General features: G+C 50.1%; 1 protein-coding gene across 17 annotated transcripts in view; it reads left to right on the top strand.

Moving 5' to 3' along the window:
• Nucleotides 1-18,234, top strand: part of NOL4L (nucleolar protein 4 like) — a 180,219-nt gene that overhangs the window by 127,563 nt on the left and 34,422 nt on the right. For 16 of the 17 annotated variants that reach the window (XM_053244813.1, XM_053244814.1, XM_053244821.1 and 13 more), the window contains one exon: nucleotides 4,664-4,805. In XM_053244813.1, coding sequence (XP_053100788.1) covers nucleotides 4,664-4,805 — 142 coding nt within the window. Of the gene's footprint in view, nucleotides 1-1,350; nucleotides 3,391-4,663; nucleotides 4,806-18,234 lie in introns of those variants that run through there. The other variant, XM_053244825.1, reaches the window with a different exon arrangement.

Below are 18,234 nucleotides of genomic sequence, written 5' to 3' on the forward strand. Positions count from 1 at the left end.
GCAACTGGTCCTATCCAACCCCAGCGTTGCATCCCTGCCAGTGGCTGTTGCTGGTGTCTGTCTTATGTTTCATTTTTGATTGTGTGCTCTTTGAGGACAGGAAACCAATCTTTTTCTTATTCTCCACCCCACCCACCCCCATGTAAATCACTTTGAGAATTTTTCGGTTGGAAAATGATATATAAATAATGATGTGCCAAAAGCAACATTTGGGAGGAATGCTCAGACAACCTGGAACCTATGGTTTTTCTAGCCCTGCTTATGGAACTCATTGCCACAGGATGTTGGTTTCTTCTACCTTATGGTTCTTTTAAAAACGGCTTAGGTAGACAAATAGAGGATAGGTAGATCTGGATGTTAATACTGATGGGCAAAAGGACAGCCTCAGTGTTCAGCGGATGTACATTTCTGACTGCCAAATGCTAAGAATGAGCAACAGGGATGGGGCGTTGTCACCAAGTCCAGCTTGAGATCTTGATATTGAGAGCTGGTCTGGTGGTAGCAAGCATGACTTGTTCCCTTAGCTAAGCAGGGTCTGCCCTGGTTGCATATGAATGGGAGACTAGAAGTGTAAGCACTGTAAGAGATATTCCCCCTCAGGGAATGGAGCCACTCTGGGAAGAGCTGAAGGTTCCCAGTTCCCTACCTGGCAGCATCTCCAAGGTGGGGCTGAGACTGAGAGAGATTCCTGCCTTCAACCTGTGGGAAGAGAGCTGGTCTTGTGGTAGCAAGCATGATTTGTCCCCTTAAGCTAAGCAAGATCCACCCTGGTTGCATACGAAAGGGAGACTAGAAGTGTGAGCACTGGAAGAGATTCCCCCTCAGGGGATGGAGCCGCTCTGCCAAGAGCAGAAGGTTCCAAGTTCCCTCCCTGGCAGCATCTCCAAGAGAGGGCTGAGAGAGATTCCTGCCTGCAACCTTGGAGAAGCCGCTGCCAGTCTGTGAAGACAATACTGAGCTAGATAGACCAATGGTCTGACTCCGTATATGGCAGCTTCCTATGTCCACTGGATTCTGTGGCTGGCCACTCTCCGAAGACGGACTGAGGAGGCAGGTAGGCCACTGGGCTTCTTGTTCTTGTTGTTTCCGCTGCCTTTGAAAGGTTGCTCCGAATTGGAGAGGAGTCTAAGCGGAACAGAAAGCTCTCTGGTCATATGCTTAGTGGCTCCAGCCCGTGCTGAGGGCTGTGGTTGCTCTGTCGCTTTGTGAGAGAAGGAGGAGACAGAAAGCCCATTAAAGCGGAGGATGCCTTTGAACAGGGGCTGGGGCTCCCATCAAGTCCTGCTCCGGCAGCTCTTGCCGCAGGGGCCTTTTAGGGAGGGGGGGGTCTCTGCTTTCCCATTCATTTGGCCTGGTAAGAACTGACTTTATGGCAGTGCTGTGATTTTGAAATCTCGTGGCTGACCTTTCCGGCACTGGAAGCCATCCAAGGCTGTGTCTTAAAGCACAGTGAAGGTTAGGAAGTGGGGGCGGGGGAGAGAGCAGGCCTGAGAATGTCCTCCTGGCCAGACCGCCGCGGGAGTGGGAGGCAGAAATGCGATCAATGCCATAGGAAGTGCTGTGGAGATGCCAGGCGAGGCTCTCGGTGACCTTTGAGAGGGTGTGTGTGTTCCTCTTCCAGCAAATAAGAATCGGTGGGCAGAATATTGTCAAGCGGTTATTCCACCACTCCTGCTCACGATGGCACCAGAGAGGGTGAATGCCAAATCACGAAATGAGCAGTCATTTCAGCAGAGCTTGTGCAGGAGACCCTCCCGGTGAGGCTTGCACCATAGAGATGAACTGTCGCTCTTCTCTCTGCATGGGGAGATGAACCGTCCTCCCGCTTCGAACAGGTCCAGAGGTTTTAGGGAACTTTAAGATCATCTAGCCTAATGGTGTGGCGGGGAACTAACTTGCCTAAGGAGCAAGTGGTTGCCGGTTCGAATCCCCGCTGGTATGTTTCCCAGACTATGGGAAACACCTATATTGGGCAGCCTCTCACACTGCTTGGGAGGAGGCAATGGCAAACTCCTCCTGTATTCTGCCAAAAGAAAACCACCGCGCTCTGTGGTTGCCGGGAGTCGACACCGACTCGATGGCACAACTTTACTTTAAAAGCACAAAGGGCCAAGTAAAATAGTTTGTCTCACACTGTACACATCTAACCTCTGCCTGTATTAAGATCCAGGGACTTGTAAACGTCAGAATGTATGCTCTTATGATAGGAGCCTGCAGATTGCCTTGCAGGATTGGACCAGAAGTCCAGCCACTTTGGCAATCAGTCTCCCAATAGTGGATGGCCAAACACCTTGGAGCAAGTCCACACAAGCACCCTGGGGTTTCCCACAGAAAACATTTAAACTGTGAACAACAGACATCATGCATCTTTAAATCCCCACATACGCTCCCCCGGGAGCCCCACAGCTTCCCATTGCAAGTATTACAGCAGGCAGCCTGTTGTTCGTGCTGTGCGTATTGGCTGGCTTTTTGCAGCAGCGCACCCACAGTGAACATTTGCCCACATGAAGTGTGAGCCATTTTCACAAGGAAGCTGTAATGGTGAGGACCATCTTCCATTATTCAGCATCAAAATCTGATTCCCTGATGTTTACAACCTCTGAATAAACTCGTTTTGAGATCGGAAAAGAGACGTCTTGTGACACCTTAAAAACAGATTTATTGTGGATTAGAGCAGTGCACCTTGTCAGGTGTGTGAATGGAAGAATGAACGGGGAAGCTGGTTGAACACTCCCCTCTGCCATTAACTTGCTAAATTGCCTTTGGCTAGCCTTTTTCTCATATTAAGATGATAATACTGGCCCATCTTTCAGAGTTGTTACAAGACTATTGAGATGGTGTGTATGAAGTGCTTGGAACAGTTGGAAATAATGATAAATATTAATATAATGAATATTCTGTTATAAATAATAGTAATTTGTTTAATTTGAATTTAATAGAGTTTTAATGGGAGTGTTTTATATGCATCTTCTAGTTTTACTTTAGCTGTTCCTCTCTGTAGGTTTTCCTGTTTGTATTATATTTGTGGTGGGATGTCCAAATCATCCTTCAGGGTGTAGTGTGGGTGTTGTACTCTGTGTGTGTGTGTGTGTGTGTGTGTGTGTGTGTGTGTGTGTGTGTGTGTTGAATACAAAATGTGTTATGTGCTTATTTGTCACCCTCACTGAATGCAAGGACTTAATTTGTCAGGCAGAGGTGGGGGTGTTCCCCAGGCTGAGGGGCAGTGACCTACTAGCTTCTTGCTGTACCCCCCCCTCCTTCCCTGGGCCTTTGGCCAAGCTGCTTGTGGTACTGGGAAGAATCTCCTCCTTCCTGCCTATCCCTGAGCCCCCTTCTCAGGAGCACGAGTTACAGAGGGTGGAAACCACATTTTCCTCCTGAGGAACACAGGTATTTCTGGCCAACTCATTGGTTCTCCGTTCTGACTAGCTGCTTTGGCAAACCATTAAAACACAGCTTTGTCCACAGTGACATAGTGTAAGCCAAATCTGTTTTTGTGCCTTTGAGGGGGTGATTTGTCTTGTGTTGATAAATCTTCTGCTATAGTTTGTACACAATTTTAAAACGAAGCAAAAGCAAATGTGCACACAGCAGATGCCCTGTAATTCTACTGCTGTTTTTCTTTTTCTTTGACCATTTGACCCTGAAAATATCCAAGCGGGTTTTTTAAGCTTGCAGAAAATCCCACCCCCAATTGAAATAGGAAATGGCATGCCTGCTGATTCTTAAGCCCAGCCTCTCCTGAATTTCTCTAGCTTCACGTAACCTCCTCCTCCTTCACCTCTCTGTCTCAGACCTCTCACCCATCCTTACTTTTTTAACCCTATTTTATGGCATTCATATGCTGCTGTTTGAGCCCAAAGCAACCTTTTCCCTCTCTTGTATATTTTTAAGCCTCCTGGGCAGGGTCCAGGGACTGCTGTAGTCTGTGCAGTGCCTGGCACTCTCTGACACTAAACAAATTTGGGGAAAGAGCACAGCATCACCGGTGCAATGGCTAAAGACGCCTTGGAGACTTGGTCCTGGGGTCAGCTTCTCCCTGGGCTGGGAAAGTCCCCAAGTGATTGTGTCCAGGCCACACTTTCTTCACCTACACTCTAGGATTGTTGGAAGGAAATAAGACTTAGAAGTGAGTGCTGTGTGTGATGGGTGGGGGGAAGGTGCTGTAGAAGAGATGAGTAACTATTGGGGCACATCATCTCCCAGTTCAGCTGCATTTAGCAAGCTCCATCATAGCAGCGTGCATGTCCGTGCTGGCTTTCTACAAGCATCCCAGCATCTGTTCCCTGCTTCCAGCCACAAATGTAGGCTCAGCCTGTTTAAACGACCAGTATGGACAAGCTGTGCCCTCTTGGCATGGCTGATACAGGCAGGCTTGCCTGTGCGGCCTTCTTCCGTGGGGAAGGGAGGAATAGGGTGGCTGCCAGGCAGGGCAAAAGCCATCTGTCCCTGGAAACAGGCCTTGTCTAATTGTCCTTAATTATCGGCTGTGCCGTTCCTCATCTTCACGTCTTCAAACAGGAAGCCCCAGCGGGAAATGCGTGGCTTTGGGGAAGTCTGGAGTCAGGATTTGGGGGCAGGATGAAGGGGGAGCGAAGGGGGTTGCCTGAGAACAGTCTCCCTCCTTCTTGCATCTTTTAAACCCTTTTCTGTACAATTCTAGGATGAGACGTCGGTGAGCAGCGAGGAGTTTGATATGAGTGACTCCACATGGATGTCAGCTGACCAGCATCTTAACTCCAGTTTGAGCCCCAGCCAGGAGGAAGGGATGCGCAGCCCACAGCATCTCCACAGCCAGGAGGATGGTGAGTGGCCATCAGTGCTCTTTTTGACACAGGGCAGGCAGAACCATCTTTAGAACTTGTCAGACATTAACTGCACCATTTTTGTCAGGTACCCTCCCATGCGGGGGGTGGAGTTTGTAGGACTCTAGGCATTTGGAGTAGCTCTTTCGGCTCTTTGCATGTAACAAGTGTAAATTCAGTATTTCTTGCTCTTGGGCTGTGTGCAGGTTGTATTCAACTCTGGCCTGGTGATGGAGGTGCAACAGCATTGCCATAGCCTGAATCCCCCCCACCCCGGGATAACAGATACTACATTTTTGTCTAAACTGTCATGTATTAACACTGTGAAGAGGTGAATTGGAGGCCAATGTGCTTTGAGAGGGAGGCAGCCCAGCCACCACCACAACGTTGGAACTTGTCATGCTCTCATTCTCTGCATAGGGGCTGACCTACAGATGCAGCAGAACAAGGTGGTGGTGGGATCCCAGCAGAGTTGACTGTGCTGCAGGTGGGGTGGGTGAGTGGATGCTATTTTTGAAAGCTCCCTGCAATCTGTGCAATGTTCCCTACAAGGAGAAAGCTAGCATAGCAGGGAGAGAGGTTCTAATCCTGTCTGCTTCCCCACCAAAGCTCAGCAGGACCTAACTGGATGAGCTTCAAGGTCACTCACATAATATTCTGGATAGAACTCTGAACAATATTCTGGCAAGAGAGTTGGGAGGCGTGGTAGGTTTCAGGATCCTGTAAAGCAGACTGCTGGACTTGGGTTGCCTGTGCTGTGTGTGAGTTGGGATTTTGCTGTTGTCAGTGAACTCTGCTCTACCCAAAGCCAAACTAAGAGGACACAAATTTTGAAGGTTAGTTAAAAGCCAAGATATTTAAATAAGTTTTAAAAGAGTGTGTGCGCGAGCGAGTGAATTCATTTTCTGAGCTTGTAGAACCTATTCCACAGCGATGTTTCTTCTGATGTTGTGAGGATTAGGAACAAAAGTTTTGGTTCCCCAGTTTTATTACAACTTTCTTAGCTAAGTAAAAACACCTTGAAGGCTCTGTACTGTGTCCTGTCCCTTCAGCCCGTGGAAATGGAAGGGCAGAGGCACATTTTGCCAGCAAGAAGAGGTGAAGTCTGTTAGGCATTCCTCCTGGCTCACCCGTGTCTGTGGCTCCCTAGCCCTTTTGGCAGGCACACTCGCAGCAGTCAGGACTGAAGTGGGCCGGCAGCATGGCTGATGCTGCTGTTGGCTGGTCCCCTCATCTGAATAGGTGCTGAGGTGGAGGGCCAGCTCCTACAAAGGGGTGGGGAGGTTCCCCTTGTCACGCAGGGCCTGTGGCTGGATCTGGCTTAGAAGGTTTGCAGCGGGGGTGTGGGTGTGGGAGGGGAGAGGATCCCACTGGGGAGGGAAGTGCAGGTAATTAAGAGGAGTCAAAGGTGAGCCGTGTGGGCTGTGGGAGGAGGCCAGCTGGGAAGGGGAGGCCTTATGTTAACTCTGCAAAACCTGTTAACTTTCGAGAGTAAATATGGGGGCGGAAGTTGAGGAGTTTGGGTCAAAGTTCATCTCCATGGCATTTGGGCAGAGTCGGTGGATTGACTCTTGTTCTGGTTTCCTGGAGTGCTTGAATCCCTCATTGTCCCCAGAGGCCTCTGCACAGAGGCAGCTGGACAAGCCGGAGAGGAAATGCCTGGTCCTAGGGAGCGCTCAGAGCCGGCATGTGCTGCTGTGAGGCAGTGGGGGGGGGGCAGGACAAAACCCCCAACAACCTCTCCCTATGTTGAAAGCAATAAAGGGCTATTGTCTCAGCACCACTCCCTAGCAGGGCCCGCAGGAGGAGGAGGGTGCCGGGGCCTCGGCCTTCCCTGCCTCTGTGCGCACCGGGATCTTTTGCAGTCTGCTGTTGGCAAGATGCTGGTGCTGACATCTCCTGCACCTGAGAGGCATTGCCGGGGAAGGAGCTGGAGTCCCTTAATGCTGAGCACCACTTGGGACGCCCCCCCCCCCCCCCCCCCGCGGCCGAATGCAGCTCAGCAGCCACCCATGCAGCCGCCTGGTGTGTGCCCATCTTTCCTGTTTCTGCAGGCTCAGGAAGGCAGTGAAAACAGGAGGCTTCTCAAGTCCAGGGCTGAGCTCAGTAGGTCACAAGATTTGCAGGCCTGGCTTCAAACAAAGGGGATAGATGGAGGAGGGGACGTTGATTGGGGTTTATGAAAACTGTAGGTGATGTTGAGGATATAAACAAGGAAGTGCAATTCACTCTCAGCACTCCTGCACTCACGATACCCCTCACTAGAACTGGATATGGAAGCCTTCATTTAAGCAGACCACTTCTTGAAGGAATTGCCATAGATGCTGTTCTGTTCATTTCTCAAGTTTCTATCCAACTCTTCCTCCAAGAGTCACATACATGGAGGTTACTCCATTTTATCCTCCCAAGAACTCTGTGAAGTGTATGAAGCTGAGCGTGTGACTGGCCCAGGTTCACTCAGTGAGCTTTACCATGGCAGGAGACTTGAACCCAGGTTCCCCTTGTCCAAGTCCAGCCATTACACTAGACTAGTGCTCTTCCGTATGTTTCACGGACAGTTGGCATAAATTGTGCTCAAAGAACAGGAGAATTCCATCGAGGATAAGCCACGAGTGGCCATGTTGATTTGTCAGCCAAAAGTCTAACCTCCATAGTCAGAGATTCTGACTGCTGTAAGCTGGGGTCATTCAAGAGACGGGGGATATTATCGCCATTCTGCCTTGCTTATGGACACTTTCCCCTCACCCTAAGTATTTGGTTGGCCAAGGATGGAGGACCTGTTGTCTCTGCAGAATGGCCAGCAACCCTACACTCCGTTTTATCTAACATCTGTTTCTGCCTCTAAGTTGCTCTCTGCATTAGGAATGTCTGGAACATGAGGATTTTAAAGACCGTCCATTGCTGCCACCCTTGGCCGTCTCTACTCCGATTTTCCCTGCTACCTGGTCTGGTCAGCATCTTGGTTTGCCCAGAAAGCTTTGCTGTTCTGATAAGAGCATCTTTTGGAGCTCTTAGCCACATGTATAGCATTGGTGTCTTAGGACAACTTGTCCATCTTCCCTTGTGTTGGAATTTACAGTGGGTGTCCTATAAACATACAACTGGGTTTGTTTACTTAAAGGACCCATATTCCTCCTTTCCTGCACATGTAAGCCCAAGGTGGTTGGGGGCCTTTCTCTCCATTCCATTGTTTCTCCTCCACCTAGATTTCTATAGCTTGTTTCATAAACTTGGGAGTGGCGGAAGGTGGGGAATGTTTGGTAAGCATGAACAGGCCTCTCTGTGCCATTCTTCTTCCCATGTGTAAGGTCCAAGGAGGAGAAAAGGTCTCCAAGCAGTGTTGAGGGGAAAGTGCGTGCAACAGATAAGAGGTCACTGCACACCCTGCTTGTGGCTCACAGTGACTCCTTTAAGGCTGTCTCAGCAGGTCTCTGTTACAGTATGGGGTTGATGAGTGAATGAGAGAAGGAAGTGCTACGGTAAGCTCCTTCAGTAACACCCTTCCTCCTCAGGGCCAGTCTTTTCCAAGCATTCAGTCTAGTGTTGCAATGTGGCCAGGAGACTTTGGAGGCCCACACCAGAACTTCACAGCTCTGAACAACAAAAACTGAGCTTACCAGGGAGAAAAGAGTGTTTAGATGCTGCCAAAAAGAGATACAAGAGCAGAGAGTTTTGATTGTGGGAAGGCAAGCCAGTGCAGGGACCATCAGGGAGAGGGCTTGGAGAGAGAAAGAGAGGCACCGGTGCCTCAAGGTCCATTGGAGGCCCTTCAGTTGGATGCTTGTTGAGTGGGCTAGTGGATGCAGAATTGGACTTGGCTCTGGGGGACACACCTCTTCTGTTATGGGAATGTGTGACCTTTGGTAAATTCCTCTCTTCCTCAGTTCTCCATTGGTGAAAGGGGCATAGCTGGGATCTCCTTCATAGAACAGTGTTGAGGAGCAATTTAATAAACCTAATTTAGTTGTTAGATTATTGTAAACCCAACCAAACTGGTAAAGCATTTTGCAAATTTAAACTGTGTTGGGTTTGATGTTCTTTATTTGAATATAGATTTTATTGTGAGTTGCTTTAAGATCCCAGTGAGGGCTAAATAGGCAGGATATAACTATTAGAAATGGTTTAAATAGCAGTTAAGTTATGTAAACTTCAGGAAAACAGACGCTTGTGTTAATGTCCAGTGTGTGTGTGTGTGTGTGTGTGTGAGAGAGAGAGAGAGAGAGAGAGAGAGAGAGAGAGAGAGAGATGGGGGTGGGGTTTGCAGGAGATGTCATTTGTTGGGATCTGCTTCCCTCTCCCCAGTTCCCAGGTGCACTGTACTGGCTATGACGAGGCAAAGAAAGTCTGGTTCTTACACTTTGCCATCCAAATCACTGCATTGCATGATATGAAGGTTGTGCTCAGGCATGCTCCAAAATGCTGGATCGCACATGCTGTTGCTGCTTTGGCACTCAGGAATACATTGGTGCCCCAAGAGCTTGGACTGCTGGTGCAGTTGGGGTGGCATTGAACACCAAGGGAACAGTGTCATCTCTACAGTATAATGGAAGCTCGGCATGAACTGAGGCTTTGATTAAATTTGCACCTGTACAGGAGAAGGCAAGGCCGGCCTGCCGGCCTTTATCTTGGCTTGTGCAGGAGCTATTTAGTACAAGAACCAAAGTCTACAAACTGGGCCATATCAACATTCGGCTGTGCATTCTGTTAAAACTGTAAATGTCTGGAGTAGTTCTCCCTGGAACAGTTTCAGGAGCTAAGAACCTTAATAGGTTTATATTTACTGAGGGTGAAGACGGGCATAACATTTTAGAAAGGATAGGTTGATAATTCCGTTATGGACTTAAGAAACACACACAGAGGCCATTCACCTGGTCGTTTCTGGGGTGGGGAGGATGGGCGTGAAGGCAGGGTTGGACCTACCATGCTCCCAGACGATCATCGATCCGCTGTGTGGAGCGCAGCCCTCCACGCCATCCGGAGGCCGGGAAAATGAAGCCCGGCCTACAGATATCCCTCAATGCACCACGTGAGGAGCATGGCTCATTGAGGGGTTTACCCTCCCGCCAGGCACTCTAGGCACCCAGCTCTCTGTCTGCTTGGGCTGACTGCAGCCGGAGCAATCACAGGTCCCTGGGCCTGGGTAAAAAGGTGTGTGCTCATGCCTTATTACCCAGGTAAAAGCCTGAGTAAAAAAAAACTTGGGCTACCCAGGGAGGCAGTGCCAGGATCAGCCCCGATCCCAGCGCTGTAGGACTGCTCATGTGAACAGTTTCACACTGTCGTTGTTGTTTAGTCCTAAGGCAAGTTTTGGCGGGGGTGGGAGGGAAATGCTTTCCAGTTCTTCCATGTAATTCAGGTTGAACTGGGGGGCTAGTAGCTAGTGTCCATGACATCACCAACTTCCTCCTGTCCTCCCTGGAGCAACTGGTTTTAAAATGTGTGTCTGATTGTGTCCCCACCCCGCCCCCTTATGCGGCCCTGCCAGTTTGGGAGCTCCTCTCCACTGCTGGAAATTATGTACTTGGTGTTTCTTTTTGAGCAGGCTCTTGTTTTTCAGAGAGTGAATTCCAGGGAAGGTTAAGTGGAGCCTGGTGATTCCTCTCTAATTGCTGTGCTTCTAGTCCTGTACAAATTGAAATTGACAAGACCAGGTGACAAGAAGCTTTTGATCTAGTCCGTTTCACTGCTGAGGAAAGAGAATTCCCTTGAATAGCAGCACCTTGCTTAGGGGGAAAGGAAACATCTCGCACTACTGGGTTTTGTTTTTTCTCCTCGCCCCCCCCCCCCCCCGCCCTTTTCTTTTTAAAGGTTACCTGTGTGGGCATGTGCTCATGCTTTTACACAGGTTTAGAACTGTTTTTGAATTACTCCGGGGTGGGTAGGAAGAGTGGTGTTACTTACCATGGACACTATCCAATAGGCACTTGTACAGTTGAACCAGACTATACCATCGCAGCAGTTCTGAGTCAGAGGGCTGCATCTGGAAGCAGGAGACGTGGTTTCAAATCTCTCTTGATAGCGGCTGCTGATCTGTCGTGCAGCAGGCAAGCCCATACTGTAGGGAAAGGTAGTTCTGTGGCAGAGCACACGCTTCATATGCAGAAGGTCCTGAGCTGTCTCTGCCTAGAAGGTTCTTGAACAGCAAGGCTGATCAAGACCCTTGCTTAAAATCTTGGAGAACCAAGAACCAGTAACTGAAGTGGCCCAGTTTGGGCCTGGATCTGACTGGTCCATCTAGCAGGATATGGCTGTGACTTGCACTGCTGCAACATGTTTATGAAGCCCTAGGAACAGAGGAAGCTGCCATAGACTGAGTCAGACCACTGGTCTATCTAGCTCAGTATTGTCTTCACAGACTGGCAGCGGCTTCTCCAAGATTGCAGGCAGGAATTTCTCTCAGCCCTATCTTGGAGAAGCCAGGGAGGGAACGTGGAACCTTCTGCTCTTCCCAGAGCAGCTCCATCCCCTGAGGGGAAGATCTCATAGTGTTCACATGTAGTCTCCCATTCAAATGCAACCAGGGTGGACCCTGCTTAACTAAGGGGACAAGTCATGCTTGCTACCACAAGACCAGTTCTCCAGCTTCCTATCCCTGTTTGCCTCCGTGGAAGGTCACACTCCTGGGTGCCCCTTTTGACTTTTCCCAGGTACTAGGCACATGAGAAGAGCTCTGTTGGAGCAAACCAAAGGCCCGTCGAGTCTGACATCGTGTGGCCAGCTGGAAGTCTCTGAGCAGAACACAAAGGGAATGGCCCTCCCCTTTCGTTGGTCTCCAGCAGCGAATCTTCAGGGGTGTCAGCAGTGACTGCACTTGAAGACTTGAAGTTGGGATTGTTTTTAATGAAAGGAATTATATAAATTCAACAATAAATTCAACAATAAAATAAGTTCTACAGCAAAACCAGATTGAGTAGAGATCAGGCCAGGAAAGCAAAGATGTGCATTGCAGGCCGTGCCAGCCTGTAGGACCACTCCCAGGTCTTAAAAAGCTGTAGAGGCCATGCACACGAGTAGCCCTACCTGGGCTTGCCCAGCGCTCCCTGGGGTAGGGCTGCTCTTGTGGCGTGCCAGGATCGACTCGGGCTTATACTGAGGGAGAAGGGTGCAAGTGCGCCCTGCTACCCCAGTTGTGCGAATGCACGGGCTGCCTTCTCCTCGCTCCCCAGCCCCACACAACTGGGTCCTTGTAGTCTGTCCTGGAGAGCAGTAGATGGCCTGGCCTGATCAAGCAATACCCCCACCTCTGTTTGATATTACTGCCTGGAAGTCTTTGGCTGGGTGTCATCCTGCAGCATAAACCTTTGGAACAGCAGAAGGGAGCCAATTAGTGCTAATGGACTTGGCATAAAAGGGATTCCAAAAAGGCATTGGAAGAAAATCTTCAGAATCAGCAGAGCAGGTGGAGTTCGTATCAGGTGACTCAAGGATTGGGACACAGGTACCACATGATGTACGAATGAGCATCCAGGACCCTTCGTGGCTGAGAAGCTGTGTCGTTCCACAGCATGGCAAATGTTGCCGCCTCTCTTGCACCAAAAAGTCACCCAAGAGTATACAGATGTAGCCTTAGCACAGATTATGGAGGACTGTTTTATGCCCAGCTGACGTGTGTGTGTGTGTGTGTGTGTGTGTGTGTGTGTGTTTTAGGATGCTCTAGCCATGTGAATTCACAACTCAATAGAGCATTTACCACATCTATAGGAGAATATACTTGGTATAATTTTTACTTGATTTGATTTCCACTAATTTAGGAAGTACCTGGTTTATGTAATGGATATCCTTACTCGCTGCCCGTGTCAAGCTGCCCCACATCTCCTTATTGCTCTGCTCACACTTGACTCGTTTTCCTTTTGCCCAGGGAAAGTGTTTCTTCAAAGTGTTCCCAGATAGATTGTCTCCTGTGCCTGGAAGCGGTGACATTTTTTTGGTGGCAAAATGAAGAAATATCGGAAGCTATGTACTGAATAATAGGCCTGGATTATTGGATCAATGCTGATCGGATATTGGGCCGGCATTGACCTGATAGTTTACCAATAATCCTTATTGGGAAACACCTGATAAAAAAACCTCACTTGGGCTCACTGGGCCAGTGGGTGTGTCCTGGGGGCCACCTTTGCCTCCACCACCTGATTTGGGGCGGTTTCAGTTTTAAAAAACTATCCAGAGCTGGCTTAGAGAGAGAGTATCTCCAAGCCCTCGGGCTGTTTTTGTTCTGATATTCCTAAGGACAGTAGAAGAGTTTCCGAAAGGATAGCAGGGACATTAGCTGAAATTCCTACTTTCAGGGATCCATGCTGTCTTGCTGGAAATCCTTCCAGTAATTCACTGTAGTGGGCCTATCATTCTGCTATTCCTGTCAGAATGATACGACTGCACAGCCCTACTGAATAATGCCTTCTCTTTTTTCCTCCTCTCTTTTTCTGCTCTACCTTCTTTTCATTATTATGTGTCTTAAGTCCTTGGCCCAGCTCCAACACAAAACAACCACCTTACTATCCATCCTGAGTCTTCGCACATGAAAACCATAAGAACAGCCCTACTGGATCAGGTCCAAGAAGGTCTCTCTAGTCCATTATCCTATTCCACACCATGGCCCACTAGATGCTTCTGAGAAGCCCACAGGCAAGAGCTGAGGGCATGCCTCTCTCCTGCTGTTGCTCCCCTGCAACTGGTATTTGGAGGCATCCTGCCTTTGAGGCTGGAGGAGGCCTATAGCCACCAGACTAGTAACCATTGATAGACCTGTCCTCCGTGAATTTGTGTTGGTGTAGCACATTATGATGAGATTTAATGTTAACCACATTGCTTTTTCTATGAGTATTGGAAATCTGGTATTTTATTTACACTTTTTTTTAAAAATCTGATTTAAATTAAATGATCAGTTTTTTAAGAATCAATTTCTATCCACCCATCCTGTGAGTCAGCTTGTTCCATTTCCTGGCCCAGTCCACAGAATTGTTCCCCCTCTAAATTTTACATTTGCAACCTTCCCATAGCATTTCTTACTCCTGGTTAATTTTAATTATTTCATGAAATTTTTAATTGCATTTTTAGAATTGAAGTTGGTTTATTTAAATAGTTCCAAATGACACTCAAGGGGTGTGCGTGCGTGCATGTGTGTGTGATTATGACTAAATCCAAACTATATTTTTTAAGAAAAGGAAAGGGCAGCAACAGAGGCAGTTTGTACCAGTGAATAATAGTTCCAGAGAGAGGGCTGTTGCCGTCAGGTCCTGCTTGGGAGCTTCTGCGAGGCCTCTGAGTGGCCACTGTTGAATGTAATGCCAGACTAGATGGAGTGACAACAGGTCTTGGCCCTGAGATTATAATCTAAATTTCAACAGAAGAGAGGGAATATGAATAGGACGAATGTCTATATACTGCTTTTCAACAAAAGTGCACAAAGCGGTTTATGTGGATATAAATAAATAATAAGGGAGGAAGATGGAGGGGATGTAAATACAGGAGAAGAGGCATTCATTTCAGTTACCTGTGTAGAGTTGGAGTAGTGGGTAAGGACTAAGGGATTAAGCAAAAGCTGCTCAGACTATGGGAAACACTTAAATCCAGCAGCAGCGATCTAGGAAGATGCTGAAAGGCATCATCTCATACTGTGCAGCGGGAGATGGCAATGGGAAACCTCTCCTGTAATCTACCAAAGAAAACCACCGGGCTCTGTGGTCGCCAGGAGTCGACACCGACTCGACGGCACACTTTACCTCTCAGAAGAGTGGGTTTTGGGCAGGGATTTGAAGCAAGAGAAAGGAGGAGTCACATGGATGTTTTGGAGAGGAGCGCCAGGTGTCAGGGGCAGCAAGGGAGCAGGAGACCTTTGCTGGGCTGTGGGTGATGGAGCTGGAGGAATAAAGGACACAGGCAGGGCTGTGTCAGGCTGTGGGAACAGAGAGATTGCAGGGGACGAGGGAGGGGGCAAGTCTGTGGATAGTTGTAAAGGTGAGGGTGAGGAGTTTGTGATGGATCCAGCAGTGGACAGACAACCAGCGTTGGGATTTAAGGAGGTCTGGTGCGTGGTTTGAACAATGAATGATCTTGGTGACAGAGTTCTGGCCAAAGAGAAGAAAGATGAAGTAGTCAAGGCAGGAGAGGACCAGAGGCTGAACCAAACTATTTGGCAAGGGGCTGGAGAAGAAGGGTCCCGTTTTTGCAGTATTGATTGGGCAGGCTGGCATGTGGAGGATCAGTGACTGATCTGAAGGGGAGGAGTTCTTCACCAGCCGAAAATGTGATTGTGGAATCTCCCTGAATGCAGCCCAGACTGAGATTCTGAGGGAACCTTGCCTCCCTCCGAGTGGCCATGAGTGTTTCATCATTTCCACCAAGTGAAAAAGCGAAGTTGAGCCTGCCGGGACATGGAGGGAGTTGGGGGCCTCCCTTTCCACTTCCTGATCGCTCATGAGAATCTGCAGTTGCTCTTCCTCTTCGACTGCCCCAAGGCCTCTTCCTGGAGCTCCGGATCCAGCACCTTTCTCTCCGTTGCCACGTGAAGGTTAGGCTTAGGCATACGTTGCAAGTGGCAGTCCTTGGCTTTTGCCTCTGAAGCATGTAAATTCTGGGCCCAGGTGAGCCCCCATTCTGCACCCAAAGTAAATCACTTTGAAAAATTGCTGATCAGTGGAAACCACATACATTACACCAAGATTTGTGATTTATTTTGGCACAGTTGTGGATGAGGTGAGGATGAGGGGCACAGAGTGATTATTCAACTGAGTGAAGAATAATTGAAGTCCTTTTGGACATAGTCTGGACACAGACAATAAGCCCTTTCTCATGAGCAGTGAGAAAGGGCAAGAGAGTTAGCGGGCAGGAAGCCTTGACAAGCTGACCTCCCCACAGATGATCGAGGGCTTCCTCTTTGGCAGGCAGAGCACCCGCCCAGACAATTACCGGTAGCTTGGGGGTCTGGGGTGCCGGCACGTGTTGCCCCCCCACGGAGCGCCCTCAATGCGCTGCGTGCATTATGGGGATCCCCCCTCCCCTCCCCGGAGCTGGCTGGGACCCCCACAGTCTGCCGGCCCTAGTTGCAAGCAGCTGCAGCTGGCAGGCCATCACAGAAACAAGGTTAGGAGAGCACCCGTACCGCATACCCTCGTGTTGGAGGATGGCTCCAGAGGCGGGTTTGCCATTGAGGGTCTGATGCCGGTGGCACACACATGCACAGGCAAAACCGGGCTGGGCTTCCTTAGTCTGGTTTTGCCTGCGCATGTGAATAGCTTCAATCGCTTTTAAGAGAGTTGAAAGTTCTATAATAGAGTCATCCTTGTTCGTGCTGGACTCTGTCTCTCTTTCTTCCCACCCTCCTTTTTGGTCATACAGGCTTCTGAGACTCTGCAAACCCCCTTCGAACCTGTTTGACCAGATACTATAGTGCAGGGCTGCTTCCCAACCTTGGGTCCCCAGGGGTGGTTGGCTACAACTCCTGTCGTCCCCAGCCACAATGTCCTTCAGGTATGATGGGAGTTGTCGTCCAGCAACACCTGGGGACAAGGTTGAGAAGCCCTGCTGGAGTGAGTTGAGTGAGTGAGTGTCTGTCTCTCACAGCCCGTGATGACGGCTCTGTTGAGCCATTTTCAGCTCTTGGGTGGAGAGGGCAGTTACTCGTTGTTTCCACTTTAGTCTGAAGCACATGCTGGACCTCGCACATGGAAATAGCCGAGAGTTTATTATTGGATGGGCAAGATAGGGCAGGCAGCAGGCTGTACGTGGCTGCTTACCTGGGAGGTGCCAGGGCTCAGGCCCCAGCCCTGGAATACAGGAAGTAGCCAGAAGAGGGATGCATGCCCTGAGCAGATGCAGAGCTCATTGGGGTCCCCATGGAGTAGCCTTCAATTTCACTTTGCCCAGTGACAGCACCAGAAATGGTGGGTGGGCGCGTGGGGGGCACACAAGAAGCAATGTGCATTTTAGGAAGAGGAGCAATGGTTGTCCTGCATGTGAGATTTCTGCAAGAGAAATGAGTGTATTTTGCATTAACTCTCCCACCCAAAACCTGTTTTCTCTGAAATAAATCCTGTTGGTTTTGATGGAGTTAACTTTCAATTAAGCGTGCTTAGAATTGCAGCCTGATTTAATGTCCAATTTATGATTGATTAATGGAGTGTGTGTGTGTGTGGGGGGGCAAACCCCTTGGCTGGTGGTGGGGAGGTCTTTGCCCCCCCCTTCATTAGTGTGACACATCCCTGCGCCCCTGGAAGCAGGGAGAAGAGATCCCAGGTGAAACGGACTTTGTGGAATGGGCCTGTCCCCTTTCAGAGAGGCGAAAGGTCTCTTGATCCAGTCCAGGCATGGGTTGGGGGGGGGGGCGGCTGCATCGCTCCCTCAAGCTGCTGCCCAGCACAGTTGGCCTTGGTACTCCAGCACTGCCAGCGAGAGGGGCAGGGCTGGGAGGCAGCCGGTACAGGGAGATACCTTTCTCATGCGGAGGAGGAGGAGGGCCCCCAGGACAGTGCCGCTTTGTCCCCTCTCTCCGCCTGCCCCACAACTCAGCTGCAGTTGCCCCCAGCGCAGCATCGCCAGCGTTCTGCCTTTGTGATGGGACCCACAGAATTTAGACTCTGGGGGGAGCGAGCGGGCTGGTGATGGAATGGCTGGGGCTTTGCTGTGATGGAGCAGGGTTTGCCCTAACAAAGGGAGCCGGGAAGGAGCCTGTAGCTGGACTTCTGCCAGCTCGGCCGCAGCATCATCTCGGAACATCCTGAAGGAGGGCAGCCTGGCGGGGCCTGGATGATTGTGGGGCTGGGCCGCTGCTTTAGGTTAGAGCGAGACGTGGCCAGGGGGTCGGGTCTCTTCCCCGCCGCCCCCATCTAAGCTGGCAACTCCCCCCTTGGGGCTGTGACTCCCCTTGAAGTCCCTGGGTTGCCTCTCCCCAACCCGCCTCCGTTCAGGGCGAGTGAATAATTGATGGCCCTTTCCATCTTGCCGGCGGCGGCTGCTGCTGCTGTTACAGTGAGCCGGAGGAGGAGATGGCTGTGGGATGCCTTGTAAGCTCCTGGCGGTCCGCTTCAAGAGACCCTGGGGGGGGGCGTCCCTCTGTGGGAAGGGTGGCTTCCTTTCCCTTCCGAAGGGGAGGGCCTGCCAGAGCCACAAAAGGTGACTCATCGTCTCCTGCCTGCCTGCCTGCCGGCCCAGACAGTGCCAAGCCCCAGAGCCTCCGGGGCCTGCCTGGGGGCAAGGCAAGACAGTTGGGAAGACTCCCCCCTCCCACCACCGCGTGCCGATTGGTGGGTTGTCCTGGAGCCCGTGAGAACCCTGGGTGGCGATTGGCGGCGCTGCCGCTGAGGGCAGCCCCTTGCTCTGCTGCCGCCTGGTCTTCCCTGGCTCTTGCATAAGCTCATTGTTCTTTAGAGTCACAAGAGGGTTTTGTCTCCCTGCTGGCGACGGGACGGGACGGGAGGAGGAGGAACCATTTGCC

The sequence above is a fragment of the Hemicordylus capensis genome, chromosome 4, assembly GCF_027244095.1.
Source record: "Hemicordylus capensis ecotype Gifberg chromosome 4, rHemCap1.1.pri, whole genome shotgun sequence".
Lineage (NCBI taxonomy): Eukaryota > Metazoa > Chordata > Lepidosauria > Squamata > Cordylidae > Hemicordylus > Hemicordylus capensis.